Here is a 22,899-nt window from a genome sequence, read left to right as displayed (position 1 = left end):
CATTAGGGAATCTACAGACAGCAGCTGAATAAAGCTCTTAGCCATGCTCAGGGGCTAGGGAATCCCCTGTTGAAGTGAACTGCACCACTGCAGCTCTAGCATTCAGTTTAATAACTCTCCAATGCACTTTACACTTGCTTGTATCTTTATTCAGGAGGAATGCTTTCTTGCCAAAGCCACCGGAAGTGGAGAAACAGAACCAAGAGAGACAATCCAGAGAAACAAGAGGTGAGAATAAAGCAAAGAAAGCGAAAAACCATCAAACAGGAGCAGAGAAGGTAGGAGAAACCACTATCCCATACTAGGAAGGAAAGGAAATTGATGTGGCAGTAGGGGACTGGCTATATAGTTGCTTGGGCATAGGATCCTGACCCATTTCTTTTACTGGAGTTCTGCTGGCACACTTGCAGTCTTCCTAAATCTTTCTTATTTGTTAATCCCCAGATAGCTATATTCCCGTAACACAACCCCAATTATGTGATAAGAGCTCAAATAACTTGGTTAGTGTTGTCAACAGGACTGCTGGTGTCATGGGAACTAGGGCAGTAGGTGCCATTTATGGCATACATACATACATCCTTTTCTCAATACTTCAGAGCAGGACCAAAGGTATTCTATCTATTTGTTATCATCAGCAAACAGGTAGTTAGACATTGTCACTTATTCTTTGCCACAAATCAACTTTCCCCGCTGAGAAACAAAATTTGGTTTAGGCTTTATTTCTTCTTGAAAGAAGCCTGGACTGGCATCTATAATCAAAATCTTCAAAAAAAAACTATACAAAGACATATCTTACAAAATATACAGGAAAGTTTTGCCAAAAATGAGAAACAGTACAAAGTAGGCAGATATAACAGTGTAAAATCACATTAACACTTCCTCAACTGCTCCACAGGACAGGTGTGGGTTTTTGACTACACAAATTTAATAGCATGACACATAAATTTACACTATGTACAAAAATGTATAAAGATCCAGCACCCCCTTTTAATCTAGTTATGGTTCTTCCAACATGAAGCTGTGGTGCTTTGTGTTTTATGATCCACAAAGAGAAGCACTACACGCTGGAATTAATGGAAATCCTGAAACTAGAAGTAGTTAACCTCAAGCCATAACTAAAGTAACTGCAATGCCTCCAAGGTCATTAGGTTTTTAACAGTCTGTTTGGGGAAAAATAGGGTGAGATGTTTCATGCTTTTCTGCTTCCAAGATGGACGGTGCTTATTCCATTTCAGTGAATCGAGCAAACATAGCTTTCCGTACTGCATCTTTGTAAGAGTCTGCTGTAGAGACACCGTAAGAACTACCTTTTGCTCCTAGCCCAGCTCCCCTCATTCTCACTTGAGCCTGCAAAGAAACATAGGTATTTTAGTAGCAGCAAAACAAACATGACCACAGAAGTTACGTTTCATTCATCACAAGTCTCAATGGGAGAAGAACACCCCACCTCTGAAAAATAATTTAAACTCACTTTTTAGCCAAACAAGTATGATCCACCCCCCCCCAAAAAAAATTTTCCTCAGGTATGCTGTCCCAATTCAGCAACCTTTTTTTGGGCCAGTGTGCACATTTGGAAAGTGCCATGAGTGTTATTCAGAAAACATCTGCCGTAGTTAACACAAAATGGCTGTCACATCCATAAAGGCAGAAAGAAACAGGAGCACAAAATGGTGTGAGCAAGTGTGGAGAGTTTCTCCCAATGGGAAAAAGTCACCTAAATCTGTCACTGCCATACTTGTTCTGAGCATCTCTCCTCCATTCAAGAGAGATGGAAGCGTGGGCATGTTTAAGATTGTGTACTTAAGTGTAATTCAGATTTTTAAACCACTTTTCAACTATCTAGGATGATAACCATATACAACTCCTCCCTGCTTACCTCAATGGGGGCTGTGATACCTTGACATTTCCTTCCTAATCCTGAACCTTCCCTCCAGCCCATAGCTTGAAGCATTTTGTTGCCAATATTACTATGGTCAATGCCATCTTTTGTGGGCTGTTCATAATTCCTAAAAAACAAACACACAGTTAAACTAAGGAAAATTTAGAGAATTTAATTTAAATGTAAAATGGTAAAGTATTTCAAATACATACACAGTGCCTGCATCAAACACTTTTTTCCGCTTTGGCTCTGGTGGCTCTGGTATGCCGTATTTCTCACGTCTTTCAGCTGCTCTGTCTCTGTATTTCATCTGAAATTATATCAATTTCATCAACTTCTGAACTCATTGTCAACCCCAGCACATACTCTAGTACCCTTCTGCTTCTAAGTAGCAAAACAATGTGGCATCTATTGATGTAGGCAGCATAGAACGCAAGAGAGTCAAGTACAATATCCAAACAGTGGAGAAAAAGAGAAAGAACGGGTGCACATCATACAGACTGATCCCACTCTATTGCTACTGGATTCAATTACTTTCAGAATTAAGAATTGTTGCCCATTTTTAATGCTGACAAAATAAAGGGGGCACAACAAAAAGTTCTGAACCAGATTGCAACACTTAATACATAAAGTACATGAATGGCAATCATTCTGCAGATTTTGGTTACATAACTAGTTGATCTAAAATCTTTATTCCCCACCCCAAAAGACACATGTGAACGAGATGTATTTTTTTCTGTGTTGCAGAAAACTACGACACTGGAAGCTCCTAAATGTCAGGGGTTGGCAAGATATATTCCTTCCCCTTGAGATTTTTTCAGCTACCAAGTTTCAATCCAGGACTTCCCATCTTTTAATTATTTCGTTTTTGAGAACCATAGTTTGCATTTCTATCATTCCAATTTCTTTTTGAAAGCAATAGAATTAACCCAAATCTTGGGGATCGCAACAGAATGCTTGTGGAATGGTTGCCTGGGGGCTGAATGAACACCTCAAAATCTATTGTCTTGTTTACATACCACTTACCTCTCTCTCACGCATTTCCAAGGCTTCAAGCTCTTGCTCTGATAGTCTCGATCTCCTGTAGATGTCCATGTTTTGCTTTATAGGAAAAAACAATCATCAAAATTGAATAATTGAGACTGGCACAGGAAGCTATTTTTTTAAAAAATATTTTCTGATTTAAGACTACCTCACAGTTTTATTCCTAACAAGCAATATCCATAAGTAATAAAACACTGCAAGTGAGAAGCTCAATGCCACATACTATTTTGTGTATCTAAAAAGACAGACAAAAGTTGTGCCCCCCCCCAATCATGTGGGAGTGGGATACAACCCTGTGGGAAGTATCCCAACAGGAGACATAGACAGGCATAGTAATATTAAGAGTGCGCTCCAGCTCACTACTGCCCCCCACCCCGCAAAGCCAGAGCCATTCTATCATCAACTACCCTGTGGAAAAAATACTAACATTTTTTATGTTGGTATTCCTTATTGTGCTTTTTAAAATGGAGTTTAGTATTACTTAGTAGGTGAGATAAAAGTAACTATAATTAAGATGACAAGGTTCGAACTACAGAGGGAAAAAAGAAACTCTCCACTTGTCTAGAATCCTCTTGACCACTTTCCATGCTTCCGCCCCCGCGCCAAGCCAAGAGAACAAGTTGATATTCAGTTATTTTGGGTGGCAACTATAAAATTCTGTAATATTGAGTTTATTGTTTGAAGAAGTTGATTACCTTATGAAGATCAGAGAGCTGTTGGTGCCTGACTAGAGCTTCTTTATTTGGAAACTGTCTTCTACATAACAAACAGGCCATTTTTTTCCAGTCTGTTAGTTTTTCTTCTTCATTTTCCAGCCTTTCCAAGAAATCCTCTTCATTATCACTGTCTCCACTATAAGCAGCCACCAATCCACGCTGGAAGAGGAGTAATGTCATTTTAGCCCAATAAATACAAGCTGCCAAGTTCTATCACACTAAAGGGCAGGTGATAGACAGTAGATTGTTATGGGCTCTACCAGGCTACTAGAGGGTTGATATAGGAAACCTCAGGCCACTGCTGTTCTACAGCTCAACATGCCTGACAAAGAGGCACCCTATGAACGTGTAAATTGCATTTGTTTCCCTGACAAGATTAGAACTCTACTGAATGTCCCATATCCCATAACTCTCAGGTGTTGCTTTACTTCCTTTTTAGAAGGAACACCCTAAAAAGAAAGGAGTTACTGTAAAGATCAGTTTCCCAGCTAAGACCAACAAAGTTTCATCACAATGGCCAACAGCCCTTTTGCAACTCCAGAGATTAAAAGCGTCCCAAAATACTCCTTCCTATTTTCAGTACCTCTGTCTGCAAACTTCTAAATTATTGCATAAAGGACACAGAAGCCTAATTAATTAACATGTTTAGCTGAAATAAGACTGACCACTAAATATAAGCTTGCAAAAAAAATCAATTCTGATTCTTGCTCCATCACAAAAAGAACACGTGTTTCACAGCTCAAAGAAAGCACTCGCCAAAACTTATTTATGAATTAGGCATGTTAACAAAAACCTTAAACAACACTAATGTCAGTGCAAGTTTCTATTCACTCACTTTCAGTGGGTTATCATCTTCACCACCATTCTTTATAACTTCTGTTATTATCTGCTGTCTCTCAGACAAGGTACCCTGAAGAAAGAAAGAACTGTTAAGCCCAAAAACTGTATACAATATCCTTTTACGATATTAAATCCTACCAACCTTTACCTTTTTCTCAAACAGAGCAAAGCCAGCATCAGCTGCTGCAGATTCTCGTCTTTCTTCCTCCCTTGCATTCAGAGGCTGAAAGCTATTCTTGAAGTTCTCCTTCTGTTTGTTTAGACTCTTAGCCCAACGTTCCATGTCTTTAGCAATCTAAATAGGAAAACATTGACATAAATTAAGTCTATACCAATAAAACAAATCAAATTTAGTATCTGCATACAATACCACATTTTCCGCATCTACAGATTTCAGGTTATTCACATGCAACTCAATTTTGTCAAATGAGCTATCAAACTAGTGTGAAAAGACATGTATTTAAAAATCTTTACATAACCAACTTAAGTGTTTAGTTCGTTATTTAAAGGTTTTATTACTAAATTGCCTAGGTTCACGAGAGGTGTCATCCTGTTAGTGATTTGAGCATATTGGGACCCACTGATAGTGTAAACATGTAACCACACCTGCCTACTTATGATGCCAAATACTTTTAAGCTATCCAGTTTTTCACTTAATATTGTTAATAAGACATGCAATTTTCATTACGTGATTGAAGTAAAAAGAGTGTTTTGTGTTCAAACATGCAAACTTTGATTTTATCAATTAAAACTGTCATTCTGATCATCACCTGCTGAGCTGTTTTACTCTTGGGCTTCTCTTTCTTCTCTTTCCCTTCTTTTGTGGAAGATGCATTATTCTGATGGTAAGATGTACCCTCTGCTGCAGGCATGTAGGTCTCTTTCTCACCATCCCAGTAAAGATACTGCTGTGTTATCGCATTGTAGTAGTACTGAGGGGGTAAAAATCCGTATCAATTCATATTTATATCCTATACATCAAGTTACCTTTCAAAAAAATAAATTTCCTCATATGCAACTCGTGTAGAGACAGATACCAAAACCAAGAACAAGTTCAAGTTAAATTTGGATTTTTATGGGTTCACATTATTAATCGACAGAGAAACTCCCTATGCAGCCTGATTTTCTGAAATACTGTCTGTGCAAACACTGTTTCAGATAAAATAAAAAACTCCTTCCAGTAGCACCTTAGAGACCAACTAAGTTTGTTATTGGTATGAGCTTTCATGTGCCTGCACACTTCTTCAGATTGTGTCAGATAATACCAAAGATTTGAAAGACATACCAATCAAATGGCTATATGGCAGCCTGTGAACAGCACATGCATGAATGCACATGTCACTACTGCAAATTAATACCAAGTTGGACAATTGGTACTTCTACCACAGTACTCTCCACTGACAGTAACTGTTCAAGGCCTGGGAAACAGATTACTCTGACACTCTGTTTCCAAAAGGTATGCATGATTTGGCACAGGTTATGACCCCATGTTATTTTTAGTTAAAAAGAGCTGCGAGCACTGTTTACCTGGGAGTTTGGATCATAATAGAGCCCCGTTACAGGATCATAATAGAAACCTGATGATTCATCATATTGGTATGTAGAAGTATCTGGAACAGCTGAAAATTTAGAAATATGAGCTATTATTATCTGCGTGTGTTAAATCACCATTACTTAGTAGATGTCAAGAAAACCACAAATCACAACAGTAAATATGATAAAGCAGCAGTTGTCGAGATGACTGGCAGAATCCGAGACCTGGAAGAAGAGACGGTGGAAGAAGATTGGAAGAAATTCAAGATTTATCTACAAAAATATTGTAAATTGTATGAATGCTAAGAAGGATGCGAGAGTATAAACAACTTGGCACCATTAAGCTAGATGAAGTGAATTATGAAGATAAGCTAAATTTAAAGAAGGATTAAAAATTTGGAAGTTGTAGGTTATATTTAAATTCTTTAAGATTTGAATAAAGGATAGTTAAAATCAGAGATATAACATTGGAAAATTAGATAATAAGAATAGAAATAAGGGGATAAATTTGCTGGAAAAAAGTTCAAACAGGAACGCAGGAGCGGGAGATGTGAGGGAGTCCAAAGAAGTGAAGAGATCTATGTCAAGAGATGTTATATTGTATTGCTTATTGGCATTGTAATTTAAACAAAACTGTTAATAAAAATTATTAAAAAAAAAAAAAAGATAAAGCAGCAGTTGTCTGGCCAACTTGCTCATAATGAACTAGTCTCGATCAGCCCTAGGTCTGAGACACCCACAGGCATCATCTGGAATTCTGCTCATAGCAATTCTGATAATTGTTCTCAACTCCCTTTTACCTGTTTTCTGTATCACTCATTTCCTTCCAGCAGTGCCTTTGCCCTTTCATTTTGCCTCCCAACCCCCAAAGGTCTTGGATATTCTCACTTCAGGAAAACACTACAGCCGATTAAAAACAAGTTCATCCTACCCACATGGTTACTTTTGTCCTAAAAATGAGCACTATCAATACATATGAGTGTAAACTGCTGTCTATTTCCATTAATCATTGGAAGGGAAGTTTGCTTACCATACTTGGTGCCAGGGACCACGCCAGTTGAAGATGCTGATGGCACCTGTGCACTAGTGCCTGGCTGTGCTACTTGAGTCTATGGGGGGGGGGACAATTTAAAAATAGGATCTTTAAAAGTTGCAACTGTTCAGTAACTTAACATAAAAAAACTTACACTCAGTCCCCCTCAACCTGGTGCCCTCCAGATGGTTTTTTAACTACAATTCCCACCAGCCAAATCAGCATGGCCAAAAGCAGTTAACTGAAGCTGAGGTTCAAAACATCTGGAGTTCACTAGATCTTGAAGGCTGCCTTAAATGAACCTATTCAGTATACTACATACAGGTCAATACTTCCAAAATGGAGTTTATACATGCAAGCTTTACTAAGCCACACCAATATCTTTCAGGCAAATGTACCTTCCAAATTATTATAAGATAAAATCTCACTCCAACAGAATGCAGATTATATTTACCGGAGAATCGGGAGAGCTGTTCTGTTGATTATATAACTGAGGACTCTGGGAAACAACAGCTGCTGTAGTAGCACTTGTCACTGGAGTACCTGGCAATAGAGTTATTAAAAGTTCAGCAAAGCAATCTGAAAAACTACAATAGCACTTTGTTACTCAACTAGAGCAGGCATGGCCAAACTTGGCCCTCCAGCTGTTTTGGGACTACAACTCCCATGATCCCTAGGTAACAGGACCAGTGGTCAGGGATGATGGGAATTGTAGTCCCAAAAAAAGAGTTGGAGGGCCAAGTTTGGCCATGCCTGAACTAGAGCATTTAGATTTTCTAGACTGTTCAAATGCACAAACTCATTGTTTACCCTTGTATGCCACTCTACTGAATGCAGAGACCAGCACTGAGTATTCCGTACAGCTCTTGCACAGGAAAATGGGTAAGTAGAATTTTACCACAGTAATAGGAAGAGGAAACTGTTACCTGATATTGTAGCTGTATCTGTGTCCAATGTTCCTGCTTGATTCTGGTAAAACTGCTGATAATCCTGTGAACACTATGCAAAGAATTAAGACAAAATTACTTGTGTGGTACATAATATAAAATACACAGGCTTGGCTCTTAACAGAAATAAATTTATAGAAGAAAAGTCCTGGAAGTCATGCTCCCTGCCCTGTGGAATTTTTTCCACCCAGCTTTGGGAGGGCGGGCCTTGACTGACTCCAGCTACAAAAAGCTGAGGCTGCTGAAGAGGTTGGAGACCATTTTGGTTCTCTCTTTAGTGCAGACCCAGGGTCATCAGGGCTGAGCTGCTACAGCTACCACCCACCATGAACCACCCTTGGCAGGATGCGTTGTATGCTTAAGATATTCTCTTGTTAATTATGCTGTTTTAAATGTGCATTTTACATTTGACTTCCTTTAGCAATGTTTTCTTACGAAACGTTTAAGATATTTTTGTTGCATTAAATTTGCATTCTGTGGTTTACTGCCTTTGTAATGTTTTATTTTGAAATCTTCAGTTTCCTGTTATGTTGTTTTGAATGTATACTTTGACTTTCTTCAGTAATGTTTGATTCTGGATTGTTTTATTTGATGTTTTAATGTGTTGTAAACAGCTTTTGAGATTCCCCCTCGTTTAAAATATAAAGTGGTATAGAAAAGAAATGCATAATAATGATGTTTTCTGCCTCCTGGAGGGTTGGGGAATCTTATAGATGATGCTGTCTAAGGTTCAGCTTAACTGCAAAAAAAAAAAAAAAAAAACTGGGGAAGAGCCCAATCCGATTCTGGGATGATGCATTATCCTCCCAGAAGCTCATTGGAATGGGTGCGAAAAGAGAGGAAACTTTCTGACAACTTATTTCCGTTCACTTGTGAACCTAAGATAATATTAGTCATACGTACCTGAGTGTACTGGGTATAGCCATCCTGTCCCAGCTGGAGGTAGTTGAAGTCAACTGCTCCACCTTCTCCACTTTGAGGCTATAAATTAAAGGATATGGTAAAGTAAATAAACCAAACCAAACCAAACCAAACACAAAGGCTGTTTTGATGGAATAAGGCAAGGTCATTTACAACAATCAATTTTAGACTCAGATCCCCTACCTGGGTTGATGACCACTGGGCTGCAGCAATGGCTGTACTAGCAACAGAGAAAGCACTGACACGATTACCATCTGGGAGAAGCAAATCCCTAAAAACAAGAAAAACATCTAAGAACATTTCACAGACAACCTGCTATCATAAAAAGCTTCAAAACACCTTTTCATTTCTGTTTTATCACTGACATTTGCAAATATAGCAGCAATACCAATTTCCAATTATTTACCATTAGGAGAAAATTTGACATACATTTTAAATATGAAAGAGCAGCAGTTAATGAAACTCACTTCCTGGCACTCTTGGCAAAATCCACACCAATTGTTTTGCCATCTATTTTAAGAGGTGGCTGAAGACTCTGCAAAATTTGCAACAGCTGAGAAGCATCCTAGAAAGAAATTACAGGTATTGGACAAAGCTCAAATTAAAACACAAAATTATTGCTCAGAAGGGCACTGAGCTAGGCAGGCACATCACGTGGGCTGCATACCTTTACACAATATTTTGTCCTATTATGATACAATGCCTCTGACTGATAAAATGACCAAACGCTGTAGCCTTCTCACCACATTTAAGAAGTGTCTTGCCCACTCATCTAGTACTATGTAAGCCATAAATGTGGTACTTCAATAAGATGATCCTCCAAAAGTTGCTTTAATTCCACTACCTCTACAAAGCTAGAGAAGGTGCAGTTGCTCAAGATGCTGCACATCTCACTGAACTGGAATACTTTTACTTTTTTCCAGTGACCATATACGAAATTCAGTATCAAAGTGAAATAAAGTATGTTCTCACCATTGCTGAAGACAATTGTACAAAAGCAAAGCCTCTATTCTGTTGGGTCTGTTTGTCTTTAATAAGTCGAATGTTATTTACTGCCAGTGAAGCATATGGTGATAGCGCTGTCATGATCGATTCCACTACTGTGTGAGGGGCTATGTTTCTGAGAATAAGAGCTAGGAGAACAAATAACAAGTTATTACAAGATGCTCCATATATTACCCTTTAAGTGTAAGAACACACCAAATTCATAAATTAAAAAATATTGTATTAATATTTTGTAATAACACCTAAGATATATGAATATAACCTAGTCATTTATATGTTACACTCACTATCACAGGAATACATTAGTAAGATGTAGTTTTAAATATGAGTACAAGCAACCCCTGATTTATGTGGGAGTTATGTTCTGGGTTATTGTACACAATGATGGAGTGTGTATAAGCTTGCCCCACCCCTTCTTTCCTAGCGATTTCTGGGGCGGGCATGTGTCCCTTGGAATCACATAAATCGGTTGTTGCCTATATGTTAGAACTTCTTAATATAAATATAAAGCTAGATAGGAGGCCTTTCCTATATGTACTAAGAATGGGGAGCAGGAAGAACCCAATAAAGAGAATAAAGTCTTATAGGAAATGACATGATTGCAGGGGAGGAAACAATGAGGAGGGGAGGGTTCTTGTCTACAGAAAGGGACCCAAAAAGGGGAGGGAGAGGCAGTGAGTGAAGGGAAAACATAGAGAAAACCAATTCTCAAAGTGCCAAAATGTTTTATTATGCTCAACATTTCATAATTAGAAAATTTATTTACCAAGAATAGCTTACAAAATCTGCAGCAAAGCTTTTTGAAATCTGAGAACATTTTGAAACTTGAGCCACTGATGAAAAAGAAAAAGAAGAGTAACGTACTAAGGAGGGGAAGCAGAGGAGTATGTGCTCTTAGAGTGGTGGTAGAGAAAGATCAGTTTAAAAAACATCAACAGAGAAAAACATGCTTGAAGACTGAGGAAGGTGGGAAAACAATGGGGTAAAGAAAGCCCTGCAACAGCTGTGAGGGCTAAATTTGGGTTTCAAGTGTCCTGAGCTAAAACGATATCAATACTTCTTATAAATCTCTGGGTTACTGTGCTTCAGCACCTTGGATTTCTGCCCTATGGTCTACTCTTCTGAAATGAAAATGAAAATACTGAATCAAATCTATGGGGAACTTGGCAGGAAATGGACTTTGTCTTGCAACACACACTTTGGCCGACCAATTCCACAGTATAACAGAAGACTTGAGACTTTACTCACTATCACAGTAGTAGTCTACAGACTGAACAGCCTCTGGTCCTCCAGGTGGTACCTCCTGTTCTGAATCTTTATTGCAAATCAGAAAAAATAATTTTAATCATGCAGTAACTTAGGTTGTTACATCAAGACGCCTCTACTCTATGTCAGAGTAAGAATAACATGCATAACTTATAATTGTGAAATAAAAATATCTTTAGTTTAAGTTACTCAAATAGAACTTACCAAATTTATCTGCTCCACAACGGAAGCATTTTAGACGCCTCCTGAAGTTGTAAAGGCAGCACTAACAAACAAACAAATCCATTACATTTTTAGATCATTCAGCTGATGAAGCTTGCTGTAGCATACCACATCTATACCAATTAATTTAAAGTGAAACTGTTACCACATATAATCATAATCTGCAGCCTTCAGATACCAGTCTCAACAAACTTTATCCGTTCACACAAATAGCAATTCTGCAAGTAGCCTCTATAAAATAAACTAGCCTATCCTCTATAGCATTTTCTTGGCAATGCCCATCTTTCTATTGAAATATTACAGAATCACTGAATTTGGAGTAAACATTGTTCAGTGTTGAGAAGAGGTAGAGCTCACAGTTCCATCAGCTGCATGGGTCTATAGCCCTGGAACGTGCATTAAGAGCAGAGAAGGGAAAACACACAGAATTTCTCATCGTTTTAGAACACCGTACCATCTCTACATAAAGCCAATAATCAGTTGTTTTTGCCTTTAAAGTTTGTTAACCTTTCTATTTTCTCATATTTATCTCCCGCTTTTCTTCCAATGTGGAACCCAGGGAAGTACAGTGGTGCCCCGCAAGACGAACGCCTCGCAAGACGGAAAACCCGCTAGACGAAAGGGTTTTCCGTTTTGGAGGCGCTTCGCTAAACGAATTTCTCTATGGGGTTGCTTCACAAGACAAAAAAATATTGCGAGTTCCCGCGGGGTTTTTTCGCTTTTTCCCCGCTTTTCCTAAGCTGCTAAGCCGCTTAACAGCTGATCCGCTGATAAGCCGCTTCTCAGCTGATCGCTAAAAGCCACTAGACCGCTAATAGCGCTAATCCGCTAAGCTGTCAATGGGCTTGCTTCGCAAGACGAAAAAACCGCTAGACGAAGAGAATCGCGGAACGGATTCTTTTTGTCTTGCGAGGCACCACTGTACACTAGTGGTTCCCAGAAAAGTCACCAAACCAGGCACTGAATACTAGACACAGACCTGCTTAGCTTCAGCAAGGAATGGCCTCTCACACCTTCAGATCATTCCCTGGGTATGTATATTCTTGCTGAACTGTTTGTACTTGTTTGTGGCAAGCCTTATAATTTATTTAGATTTTGCTGTAATAACTCTGAATTTTAAATGTTACTAAAATTTAAGTCACTTCTATGGGTGTAGTCAATAATGATTAATGAAGTTAAAGAGCAACTAGGAAAGATGTGAAACATTGCTTTACCTTGTTGCAAAGCCAGTCTTCAAATTTAGGCCTGGGATTACTGTAGTGCATTGCGATTTGTTTCCCTTGAATCAACAGTTTTTTCTGCAAAAAAAGCACATTTAGTTATTCCTGTATCACGGCACAGATGTCCATTTTCCCATGGCAGAGCACACTTCGGAGGATTCAGTGCTCATGAATTAAATGGACAACATATGGGGAGGACGTAGAGAACCAACCACCGCCTCCTACACTCTGCCCATTCAATCCTGCAGGACACGGGCAGTAAGAAAATGGGATGTGCAGTAAAAGTAAACGAAATCAGGGAGTGTTGATCAAGCTGCCAAAACTAAGCGCTGACATGGAACCAGGAAATGTCTCAAAGGAGACCGAGTCCTACTGGCATAGCAACACGCTTTAAAAAATATTGTCAAGTGATTGCTTCACTTCTTTCCCAACTCCAAACACCCTAGAAATTTAAAACTTCAAAACAAATGGGTTGTTTTCAGTTGCTTTCTTCATGAAGCGCCCCTTGAAAGTACAGTAATTTCTCCCAAGAGGACCCTGGTTAGCTTCCTGGAGGCTGAACAAAAGGTCATGAACTGAACACATGTTCAGTATGAATCTTTTTTGACTAATTCATCGGTTCACATAAAAGCTTGTGTAAGAAATTTGCATTCTTCAGATATTAGCTTTCTTCAAATAACTACAATGCTACTGAAATTTCACAATAGGGTACCAGTTCATTTTGCTCTCAGTGCCCCTTCAAAGTTAGATTGACGCTATAACGATTAGCTGATTAAATGTATACGAAGAAGCCAAGTTTCTCAACTTAAACTTTATTGATTCCTACATATACATAGTTCCCCTATCCCTCCCCTAATTTCTGTAAGCCATTAACAGCTATTCATTCAGAGAGATGCACCTTTAAGTATGTCAAGATGTGTATGTTAAACCTAATTTTTAGCTAAAATATTACGTCAGAAAATAAAGTTCTAAATATAAATGGCATGAAGAAACTTATAGGGTGCAGATTTCATCCTTTTATTGCTAGAGTAGGCAAGTAAGGGGAAGGTTGAAGGACCCAGAACAAACTGGGTTATGCACACACAAGTTGCTGGCATATTTACACTAAATCATGTTTGTCTGACAGTTAGCATCAGGGCCACTGGGGAGACTTGACTACTTTTCCCTAATGCTAGAGGATGTGTGGTTATTTTTTTGGAGTGAATTTGAAATTTATTCAATAAGATGAATACTGATATAGCTTTGTATATGTTAAAAATTGTGCAGAGTTTACTAGTAAATCCAGTTAATGTTAATTCAGGCACCCATCTGCGCCACCAATGCATGCTATGAACACCATAAAAGTCATTTAATGCATGCAAGGATTAGGTACTCTTTCAGCTTATGTGTTGTGGTGGTTGCCCATGATTTGAAGTCCAAAGAAATACTCATTATACTTCTGGTTATTGGATGTCAGAAGTGGAAAAATTCAGCAAAAGATGCATTTTCAATCTTGTTTTTAAGCCACAATAATTGTATTTCTGCTCTTTATAGATTTTTAATATCTCCACCAGCTGCATAGGTCTAGCTTTACAGCGATTCAGTGGGAGAGAAGTTTTGCTATGAAAAACTGAAGTATTAGTAATCCTGAAGCATACCAATGCACTGGAAATAAGCAGGGAGATATTTCACTATTATTTTAATTACAATTTTTTGTTGATTACATTAGTAATACTCCACAATGTTCCACTTTCATTTGTTAAGTAATATTGAAAAGGCATATGCGTTACTATAAAAGTGCAGCTGCAGTTTAATAGACTGCCCTTTCACAGCTAGTGTTGGCATAAAGCACATACAGTATTACTGCATTCAGAAAAGCCTGTATGGTTTGAAACTTGAGAAGTTACTATGGAAATAATGTTTAGAGACCAAATCAGTCAGGTAAAATGCTACGTTATTATCAGAATAGTAATCTGCTGGTTTTATAACAGGCAGCTTGGCAAATCTACTGGGGCTCTCTAGCACTATAACACATTTCGAAAATTTTAACATATACAAAGCTTTTAATCTTTAGGAAGTCATGGTTTTGGAACAAACCACTCCTTCAGCCTTTCATTTATTCCTTTTTAAAAACTGTACAGACTTGTTCCATTTTCAGGAATAATCTAGACTTTGTGAGTGAAGCAACCTGATTGGCTTCCATCCAGCTGGTAGCATCTTGAAAGTGATAAAACTCCACGAAGGCGAAACCACGGCTTACACCTAGAGACAGCATTCAGATATAGACGGGATAGTTGTGTTAGTCAGTTCCTTTAAAACAGGTGAATCTCTCTCCAACTGCTTCATTACTTCATGACAAAGCAGTTTTATAAATGCGACGTCAACTCTGAATTTGCTTCTTGTTTTGCCATGGCAAGGAAACCAAGCTGCCTTAACACCTGAATGGGATCCATGTTTAAAGGTAACCATGCAATGAACTACTAAAGTTTAAAAACAAATTAACAGTAGGTGTTACTTACCATACCCTTTAATATATAAAAATCTGAAGGCTTCTTCCACTATCTATAGCCTTTCAAAAGGCTAAATTCCTTACCCATGGCAAACCTTTCATTCTGATTGTACTTGCAGGTGTGGGGAAAACGTTTTAGGCCTGGGGAAGAGGAAGGTACTGCCAAAAAAAATAGGTTAACATTCTCACCTGTCTTTCTCTTCATCAGCCTCACATCCGCAGGCCGAGGGCCTTCACAGGACTCAATGATCTCGCGAATCTGTATGCAAGTTTAATTTTTTAAAAAACTATTAATATTAAAAATTGAGTGCTTTTCAAGATTATATAAGCTGTTTCAGCATTTATTCTAATGCAATCCAAATATTCTAAAGACAATAGTTAAGTATTACTTACATCATAGTCTGTAACAGTGATAGGGAGCCCACGCAACATGATGGTCTTGCTTTCTTTCTCATCATTGTCATTTCGATAGTCATGCTCTCCATAGTCCCCATCAGAATGATATCCATCTTCTGATTTGTCACTATTACGCCGCTCGCGTTCACGCTCTCTCTGCCAAGTAAGCATGTGTTTTAGCAAGCTGACTCTATAGCAGTTTATCCATTAAAAAAAAAACCAGGACTTGTGAAAATCATTCAATTCATATTCAAACAATCCTTTCTTTGCTTGAGAAACATGAGATACAACGTTTACTTTCTACAGTATCCAGAAAAAATATTGACCATATGAGCTCCATATAGTAAGTAAAGCTAGGAAGTGTACCATTTATTAACACAGGAAACAGCACAATACAAAAACACTCATTATGCCAGGGATAAGGAACCTGTAGCCCTCCAACAGTCGAGGTTCTCCAATCACCATCAGTCCCAGCCAGAATGGACAATGGTCAAGGATGATGGAAAATGCTAACCAAGAGTATTTGGAGGGCCACCTGTTTCCCATTTCTGCATAACAGTAACCAAAGTTAAAACATGTGTTGTTCAAAACTTTCCATGTACACAGACATTACGCTCACCTCAGGACTGTCATAATCTCTACCATCATAATCTCTACCATCATAATCTCTGCCATCATAATCCCGACTATCGTAATCCCGGTAATCATCGTATCTGTCACTTCTGCGCTCCTCGCTAGATCTTTTATAGTCAGAATCCCGTCGACGACTTCTGGAGTCCCGCTCATCACGATCATCTCTATCTATGATAGAGCCGTATCTTCCGCTCCGTTCAGTTCTGCTCACACTACACAAAGAGTTGGTCAAGTCAGACAGCTTGAAAAATGTAATTAATCAGCAAAGCTTTTAACAGGGTCAGCAGGGTTATACAAAAAAACAATCAAATAAAGCCCCAAGTAGCCCCAACCACACTGGGACATCATAGTACAATGGCTTAAAAAGAAAGAGAAAGAGAAAGAGAGAGAGAGAAAAACACATGGCTATACAAGTAACTCCCAAATTATGTGGGGGCTACATTCTAAGTAATTGCACCTTAAAGTGAAATCACATATGCCGTATTGGCCCAAATATAAGCCACACCTTTAAAATTCAAGGGGGGGGGAGAGAGAGAGAGACAATACCCGAATATAAGCCACTCCCTTAAAATTCAGCAGGGACTCATACCTGTTCTGTTTTACCGTATGTCTGTTTCAGCAGAGATATCATAAAAGCCAATTTTTGTAAGGTCGCAAATTTAAGCCGCACTTAAACTTTTCATGGTTGGAAATTGGGGGAAAAGTGAGGCTTATATTCAGGCCAATACGGTATTTGAAACACCACTGAAAAAAACCTGCAAACACCCCACCCCTTTTTGTGTTACTTCTGGGTTCAATGCAATGCACATGTGTGCAGTCAGGTCACTGTCTGTAATTTGCATGTGATTCTCCCTTTTCATAAAGAGCTACCCAGGAATATATAAAGCTGGCCCAGGGTAATTTCAGGTACAACTTTGACTAATAAGAATTATTATGCACTTGTGACTTTATAGGGAGACATTCATTTTAAGAAATCCTAACTAATGTTAAATTGGAAAAAAAAATCAAGTATTTTTTCATGTGATTTTTACCTCTATAAAAAAAATTAAATTAATTGATGACTGACTAAATAGCTATAGAAGACAGCATGAAAATTGCACTCTCTTTTTGCATGTATATAAAAAAGTAAATGTTGGAATTTGGCTGTTTTACACTTAACAAATAAAAGGTAACTTCAGGATTTTAGATTTCAGAGTTACAATCCCCAAACCAATTGCTAGGTAATAAGCTTTGGGGGAGACAGGACTTAAGAAAATGTGTACAGGATTGTGTTGTAAATTACTTAAGAAGACAACACAGTTGTAGAAATGATTGCTACATTAACTGCTTTTAAAATCTCAATAGCATTTCACTGGAAAACAAATTCCCTACCTGCCTTTTGGGATTTGTTTTTATAGTATTTGGGACACAGCTAGAATGCTAAAAAATTACTTAATATGCATCTTACTTAACATTTGTAAAGACAAAAAATAAGAAATCTATTTGTTAAAAAATGAACTCCAAAATCGTTAGCTTTCAGGGATTATTTAAATTTACAGGGATGTATGTCCTTATTTACTGTTTACACTGATGTGGTAAAATATACAAATAGTTGGGTCCTAAGTATTGTACACTCTCTTGCTCAGCTTCTTGTAACTAACGTATTAGCTATTTTTTAGTTGTGTTAGTGTTGTGTATTTCTTTAATATGTTAAATACACAACTGTTTTTCTATGTTAATACATGCACAAAAGTGGTTCAAGTGCTTTATAAAAAACACTTTTATTTATTAAACACATTTTTACTCTTCCTTTCCATCAAAACAATCAAAGCAGCTTTTATTACTTTACCTGTGTAAAGTGAACGCATACAGGGAAAGCATCAACACACAAGGACATCTGGCGAAAGGGGTTGTGCATTTAGGACCAGACTCAAAGATTACAGGTCCTCCCATCATCTTGTGACATATACTCTGAAGCAGGGATTGTATTCTAGGTTGCTTGGTTGCAGATTGAAAGCTAAGAACTTCAATGTAGCTTTCTCTGAAATGCTACATGTTCAATGTGCTAGACAGGCACAGGTGATTAATCTCAATGTATGGATAAGACAAGTGATGACAGTAGGAGGGGTTTAGATTTTTTTAGGCACTAGGGCAAGGGTCAGCAACCTAAGGCCCATGGGCCGGAAGCCCATGAAGCGGCCCATGGAGGTCGTTTGACCGGTCCATGAGCTGCCCCCGAACCGAGTTGCCCGCCCACGCACTAAACTACAACAGTGCGGTGACTCGCTTCCACGGCGCTGAAAATCGCAGGGGGTGTGCTCACGCGCACCCACAATCCGGCCCATGGAGGGATCTCCATGGGACAGATCCAGCACAGGCAAGATAAACCTTGCTGACCCCTGCACTAAGGGACAAAAGAAAGTGTTTCTCCACAGGAGGCACTGATTACCAACTGGGATGGCTTTAAAAAAGGATCAGCATAAATTCATAGAGGGCTATCTATGGCTACTGGCAGTGTGCTTTTTTCCATCCCTCATTGTCCATTTGCATTTCTTTTTGCCAAGTTTGTGTTCCTTTTTGTTCTGATTTGGATAGGACTTCTACTTATTTAAAGAAACCTTACTCCATATAATTATTTGACTTTGCTCATTAATTACATTGGCTTGATGGTATCCATTCTCACCTGCAATTTAGCTGAGCTTTTATTATTATAGTTTTGAACAACCCCCCAACCATTGTGAAGTTTCTTCTTTTGAAGTCAAGTGTGACTATCTTGGCAATTGTTCACTTACATGTATGTTCAATTTGAAAGCATTATGGTCACTGTTTGTAGTCAATTCAATAACATTTACAAGTCACAAAAGGTGCTGGATGCCAAAGATCAAGTAGAGGGGTCACCACCCTTCTGTTCTTTTCCATGGCCAACTGTTCAAGGGCACTGTCATTTAGAGTAACTAGAAATTTTACTTCTTTGTTGTGAATGGATCTAGTGGTGAGCAGCGAGGCGACCAAGTTTGCTGATCCCACCAAATCATTCAAGGTGTTAAGAACAAAAAGTATTGCAAGGTGCTCCAAAAGGATCCATCCAAAATGGGTAAATGGCTATTAAAATGGAAAATGCAATTCAACATAATCAAGTGTAAAATAAGGCACATTGGGGCAAAAAGTATCTCAACTTCACATGTGTTTATATAGGATCCGAACAGGTAGTAACTGACAGGGAAGAGGACCTTGGGATAATAGTGAATAGTTTGATGAAAATGTGTGTTGTGCAGCAGCGGTGAAAATGATGATTTTCATATTAAGGATCATTAGGAAAGTCACTGAAAATAAAGCTATTACTATCATAATATGGTTATACGAATCTTTGGTTTGACCATACACAGAATATGGAGTACAATTATGGCTTCTGTTTCTAAAAAGAATGTTGTAGAGCTGAAAAAGGGAGATTGAATATGATCATGGGGATGAAACAACCCCTTATGAGGAAAGGTTTCAACATGTGGAGCCTTTTAAATTTAAAAAGGGAAAGTAAGGGAGGATCTGATAAAGGCGTACCAAATTATGAATGATGTGCAGAAGGGGGATAGAGAAAAGCATTTCTCACAGTACTTGGGATCATTCAGTGAAACTGAATGTGGGAAAATTCTGGACAATAAAAAATGTTTTTCCCACAGCATTTAAAACTATGGAATTCATTCCTACAAGATCTAATAAGGGCTATCTTGGAAGGCTTTAAAAAAAGATTTAAACAAATTAATGACACTGGAAGCAATATGCCTCTGAATACCAGTTGCCAAAGATCATATGTGGGCAGAGTGCTGCTAAAACCAAGTGCTGCTTGCAAGCTACCACAGGCATTTGCTGGCTACTGTAAAAACAAGATGCTGAACAAGATGGATATTTGGTGTGATCCAACGAGGTGCATGCAAGCTTCCTACACAATTTAGAACCCTGACTGTCCAGGTTTTTTATACTGTAGAGCAAATAGGCACTCTGCTTCAAAAAGGCAGAAGCAGGGGCTATTCAACTTGGGGCAGGGCTAAACAAGTGACCATGCAGCCGCCCTGGCCACACATGTTCCCATCATGCAAGTAACGCCTGAAGATTGCTAAAGAGATACATTCACCACAGATCTGGAACACATCAGGGAAAAAAGTGTTTTTCATATTTCATCAATCTACATCTCTGAAATTGCAGCCACCATTATGTAATACTTTAATGTTTGCTTTTGCCTACCGTTTGTCAGAACCCATGGCTTGCCTTCAGTTCCTGCTTCTAGTGAATTGAGTTGTCTATTTAGGAGAAGAAAAACAATCAATGCAGACACCGAACCGATCATTTTTAAAGCATAGTGCAGAAATGCAAGGCTCCAAAGTAAAGCCTACAAAAGACACCCTAGTAATGAATGCCCCTCCAACAGCGTACTTTGAACTAAAAAAATGGCTTTCAGTACCCTCGCTCCTAATGCTATGTCTGCAGCAAAAAAGAAAAACAGTAACAAGATAATCAGGGAATCGCTGAAAAAGGGTTATCTGCCGAGGTGTTAAAAGACATATTTAGAAATTCACAAAAAGTGACTCTTAAGGTACGCTTATGTTGGGAAGGAATAGATAAGTCAGAAGCGGAATGGCCACGCTGGTCTTGGTTAAGTTAAACCAGAAGAATCCTTTCTACAACGGGTGCCTCCCGCTGGGCATTGCAAGAGACTGGCTGACAGGGCGGCGTTTAATGGTGGCCGATATTCCGCAGCAGACAGAGAGAGAGAGAGAAACGCAGGACGCAACCACACCGGCGGCGACCAACAATAGGGACCACAATAGCAATTATGCGGAGTTCGCCACAAACGCAATGAAGGGGAGGCGGCGACTCGGAGGAAGGGACGGAAAGGCATTTAAAGAGACACCTAAAACTGAAGCTCCTTCCCACCGAAGAAGCATTTCCTAAGCCTTCCCCTGCTTCAGAAAGCGGACGGTTGGCACTCCAAACCGCCGCGCCCACCTCCGCGCCCCCCCCCCAAAAAACCGGGCTTCCTATGGCGCCTCTTCTCTCTCTCGCTCGCTCTTTGGCGCCTCTGAAGCTGTAGGAGGCTCCAGTTACGGCTTAAAAGTCTTATGAAGAGCAAAAAAAAAAAAAATATAATTCGTTATTCCCAAATCAGACTAAGGACTCTTCCCGAGTTCTTCTCTACTGACTATATAGCCGTCTCCGCATCGGAAACCCGATTTTCAGTACCTACCGGGGAGGGGAAATGGGCCAAGGGCCGCCTCTGCCACCGCAACAGCTACAGCAGTAGCCACACCAGCTTCTGTCAAACACCACAAAATGGCGCTGAAGGGGAGCTCGCCGTCTTCTACCCACAATCCCTCGCGCTCCCCGCCTCCTCGCTCCTCCTCCTGGAAGCTTCCAGCGAGCCGCGAGCTCGAGAGGCAGCCTTGAGCTCCGCGCGGCCTGCTGGGTAGCGTCGGTGTGCTGGAGCCCAACCTTCGTTTATTGCGTTTCGCGGGGTGGGGGAGGGAGGGCGAAGAGCGGGATTGTGCCCAAAAATGTTCGTGATGGGACATCAGAGATGTGAAGCTAGACCCACCGCGGCAAGCTTGTCGCTCCCAAGTAGACCCATGACTCAAGCATCTCCCGGGGTTTCCTCCCCGCCGGCCACGGAGCCTACTTTGTGCAAAAGTGATGTGCAGCGACTGCAAAGATCCCGCTGGGCAGACAACCATTTTGTGAAATTGACATCGCCGGCAATCACGGCCATTTCATAAAGCCGGCGAGCTGAACAGAAGTCTGGAGTGTGTGAATGCACCATGATGATGTTTAATTTTTTAAAAAATAATAATAATGGCGAAATGATATTAAGTAGACTTTCTAACACACGCCTTAATGGTACATCGCAATTCACATGCAGTCTATAGAAAAGCCTTTTCTGCAGAATTGCCACGTTCTGGAGAAACAAGCGAAGCACGTAATGGGTGCGATCCTGTGCGCATTTACTTGGTATTATGTCTCCTTGGGCACAGTGAGGCTTACTGTTGAGGAAGCATATACTGTACACAGGAATGGGGAAACGTCTCGACCGTCGCTCCACTGAGTCGCTTTGTAGCCGGCGCCGCCCCTCCCTCTCCAGAGGCGCCTAGTCAAGGCGGATTCTGGTCTTATTTTTGGTCCTATTGCAAATACATAAACGGGCCTTACTAAGGACAGGGAAACAAAAGGCTTGCCGCTTGTTTACTCACCGTATGAAATGGCGGGGAAGATGGTCTCCACATAAATGGGGCGAGCGAGAAAGCGATCTCCCAATTTTACCACACACACCCCCCCGAATTCTAACCCTCCCAAAATGGCTGGCGCGGGTGGGTAGAGGTGGGATGCCTCTCAATACCAAAATATCCTTCAACAGCCACTTTCAGGAGCGACACCTTACACTGCAGAATGACTGCGCCTGTAGAAATAGAGTTCAGCCAAAACGGTGACTTTCCAAAAATAAGCTTTGAGCTACTATTTATAAAGGACTAATGCTTAGGGAACTGCAAGTGAAACCTGCAGCAACATTTTGTCATGTGTAGCGATCGTCCTGTTCCTGGTCTCAGCCAGCCCTGACCTTCTCTAATAGATGTGGCCACAGTGGATCGCTTCCTGGCTGCCCCACCTTTGGGGTTTCTTTCTTAAATACGTTTTGTATTTTTGCAAACCCCGGGATTCCCCCAAAGCCTGCCTCCTGTGTGTGTTGGATGGTGCTGTCTTAGCTGCATAAGGACACACACACTGAGAATGTGT

At 39.7% G+C, this 22,899-nt stretch overlaps 1 protein-coding gene across 1 annotated transcript; it reads right to left on the bottom strand.

Annotated features, from left to right (window-relative positions):
* Positions 1–703: 703 nt before the first annotated feature.
* RBM5 (RNA binding motif protein 5) lies at positions 704–21,517 on the bottom strand. The gene is made up of 25 exons (XM_079964414.1): positions 21,362–21,517; positions 20,362–20,417; positions 16,130–16,355; positions 15,508–15,666; positions 15,304–15,373; positions 14,794–14,867; positions 12,621–12,704; positions 11,389–11,449; positions 11,167–11,232; positions 9,886–10,046; positions 9,381–9,478; positions 9,097–9,184; positions 8,896–8,973; positions 7,972–8,044; positions 7,500–7,588; positions 7,043–7,121; positions 6,007–6,098; positions 5,250–5,411; positions 4,628–4,774; positions 4,475–4,549; positions 3,619–3,798; positions 2,906–2,980; positions 2,092–2,189; positions 1,877–2,006; positions 704–1,347 (listed from the first exon to the last, which is right to left on the bottom strand). The coding sequence occupies exons 2-25, from the start codon at positions 20,376–20,378 to the stop codon at positions 1,222–1,224; spliced, it is 2,508 nt and encodes an 835-aa protein (XP_079820540.1). The 5' UTR covers positions 20,379–20,417; positions 21,362–21,517; the 3' UTR covers positions 704–1,221.
* Between the last annotated feature and the right edge of the window lie 1,382 nt (positions 21,518–22,899).

This window comes from Podarcis cretensis (assembly GCF_951804945.1).
Source record: "Podarcis cretensis genome assembly, chromosome: 2".
NCBI classification, from domain to species: domain Eukaryota; kingdom Metazoa; phylum Chordata; class Lepidosauria; order Squamata; family Lacertidae; genus Podarcis; species Podarcis cretensis.
The sequence above is the reverse complement of the archived record's forward strand: the minus strand, read 5'-3'. Positions and strand labels throughout refer to the sequence as shown.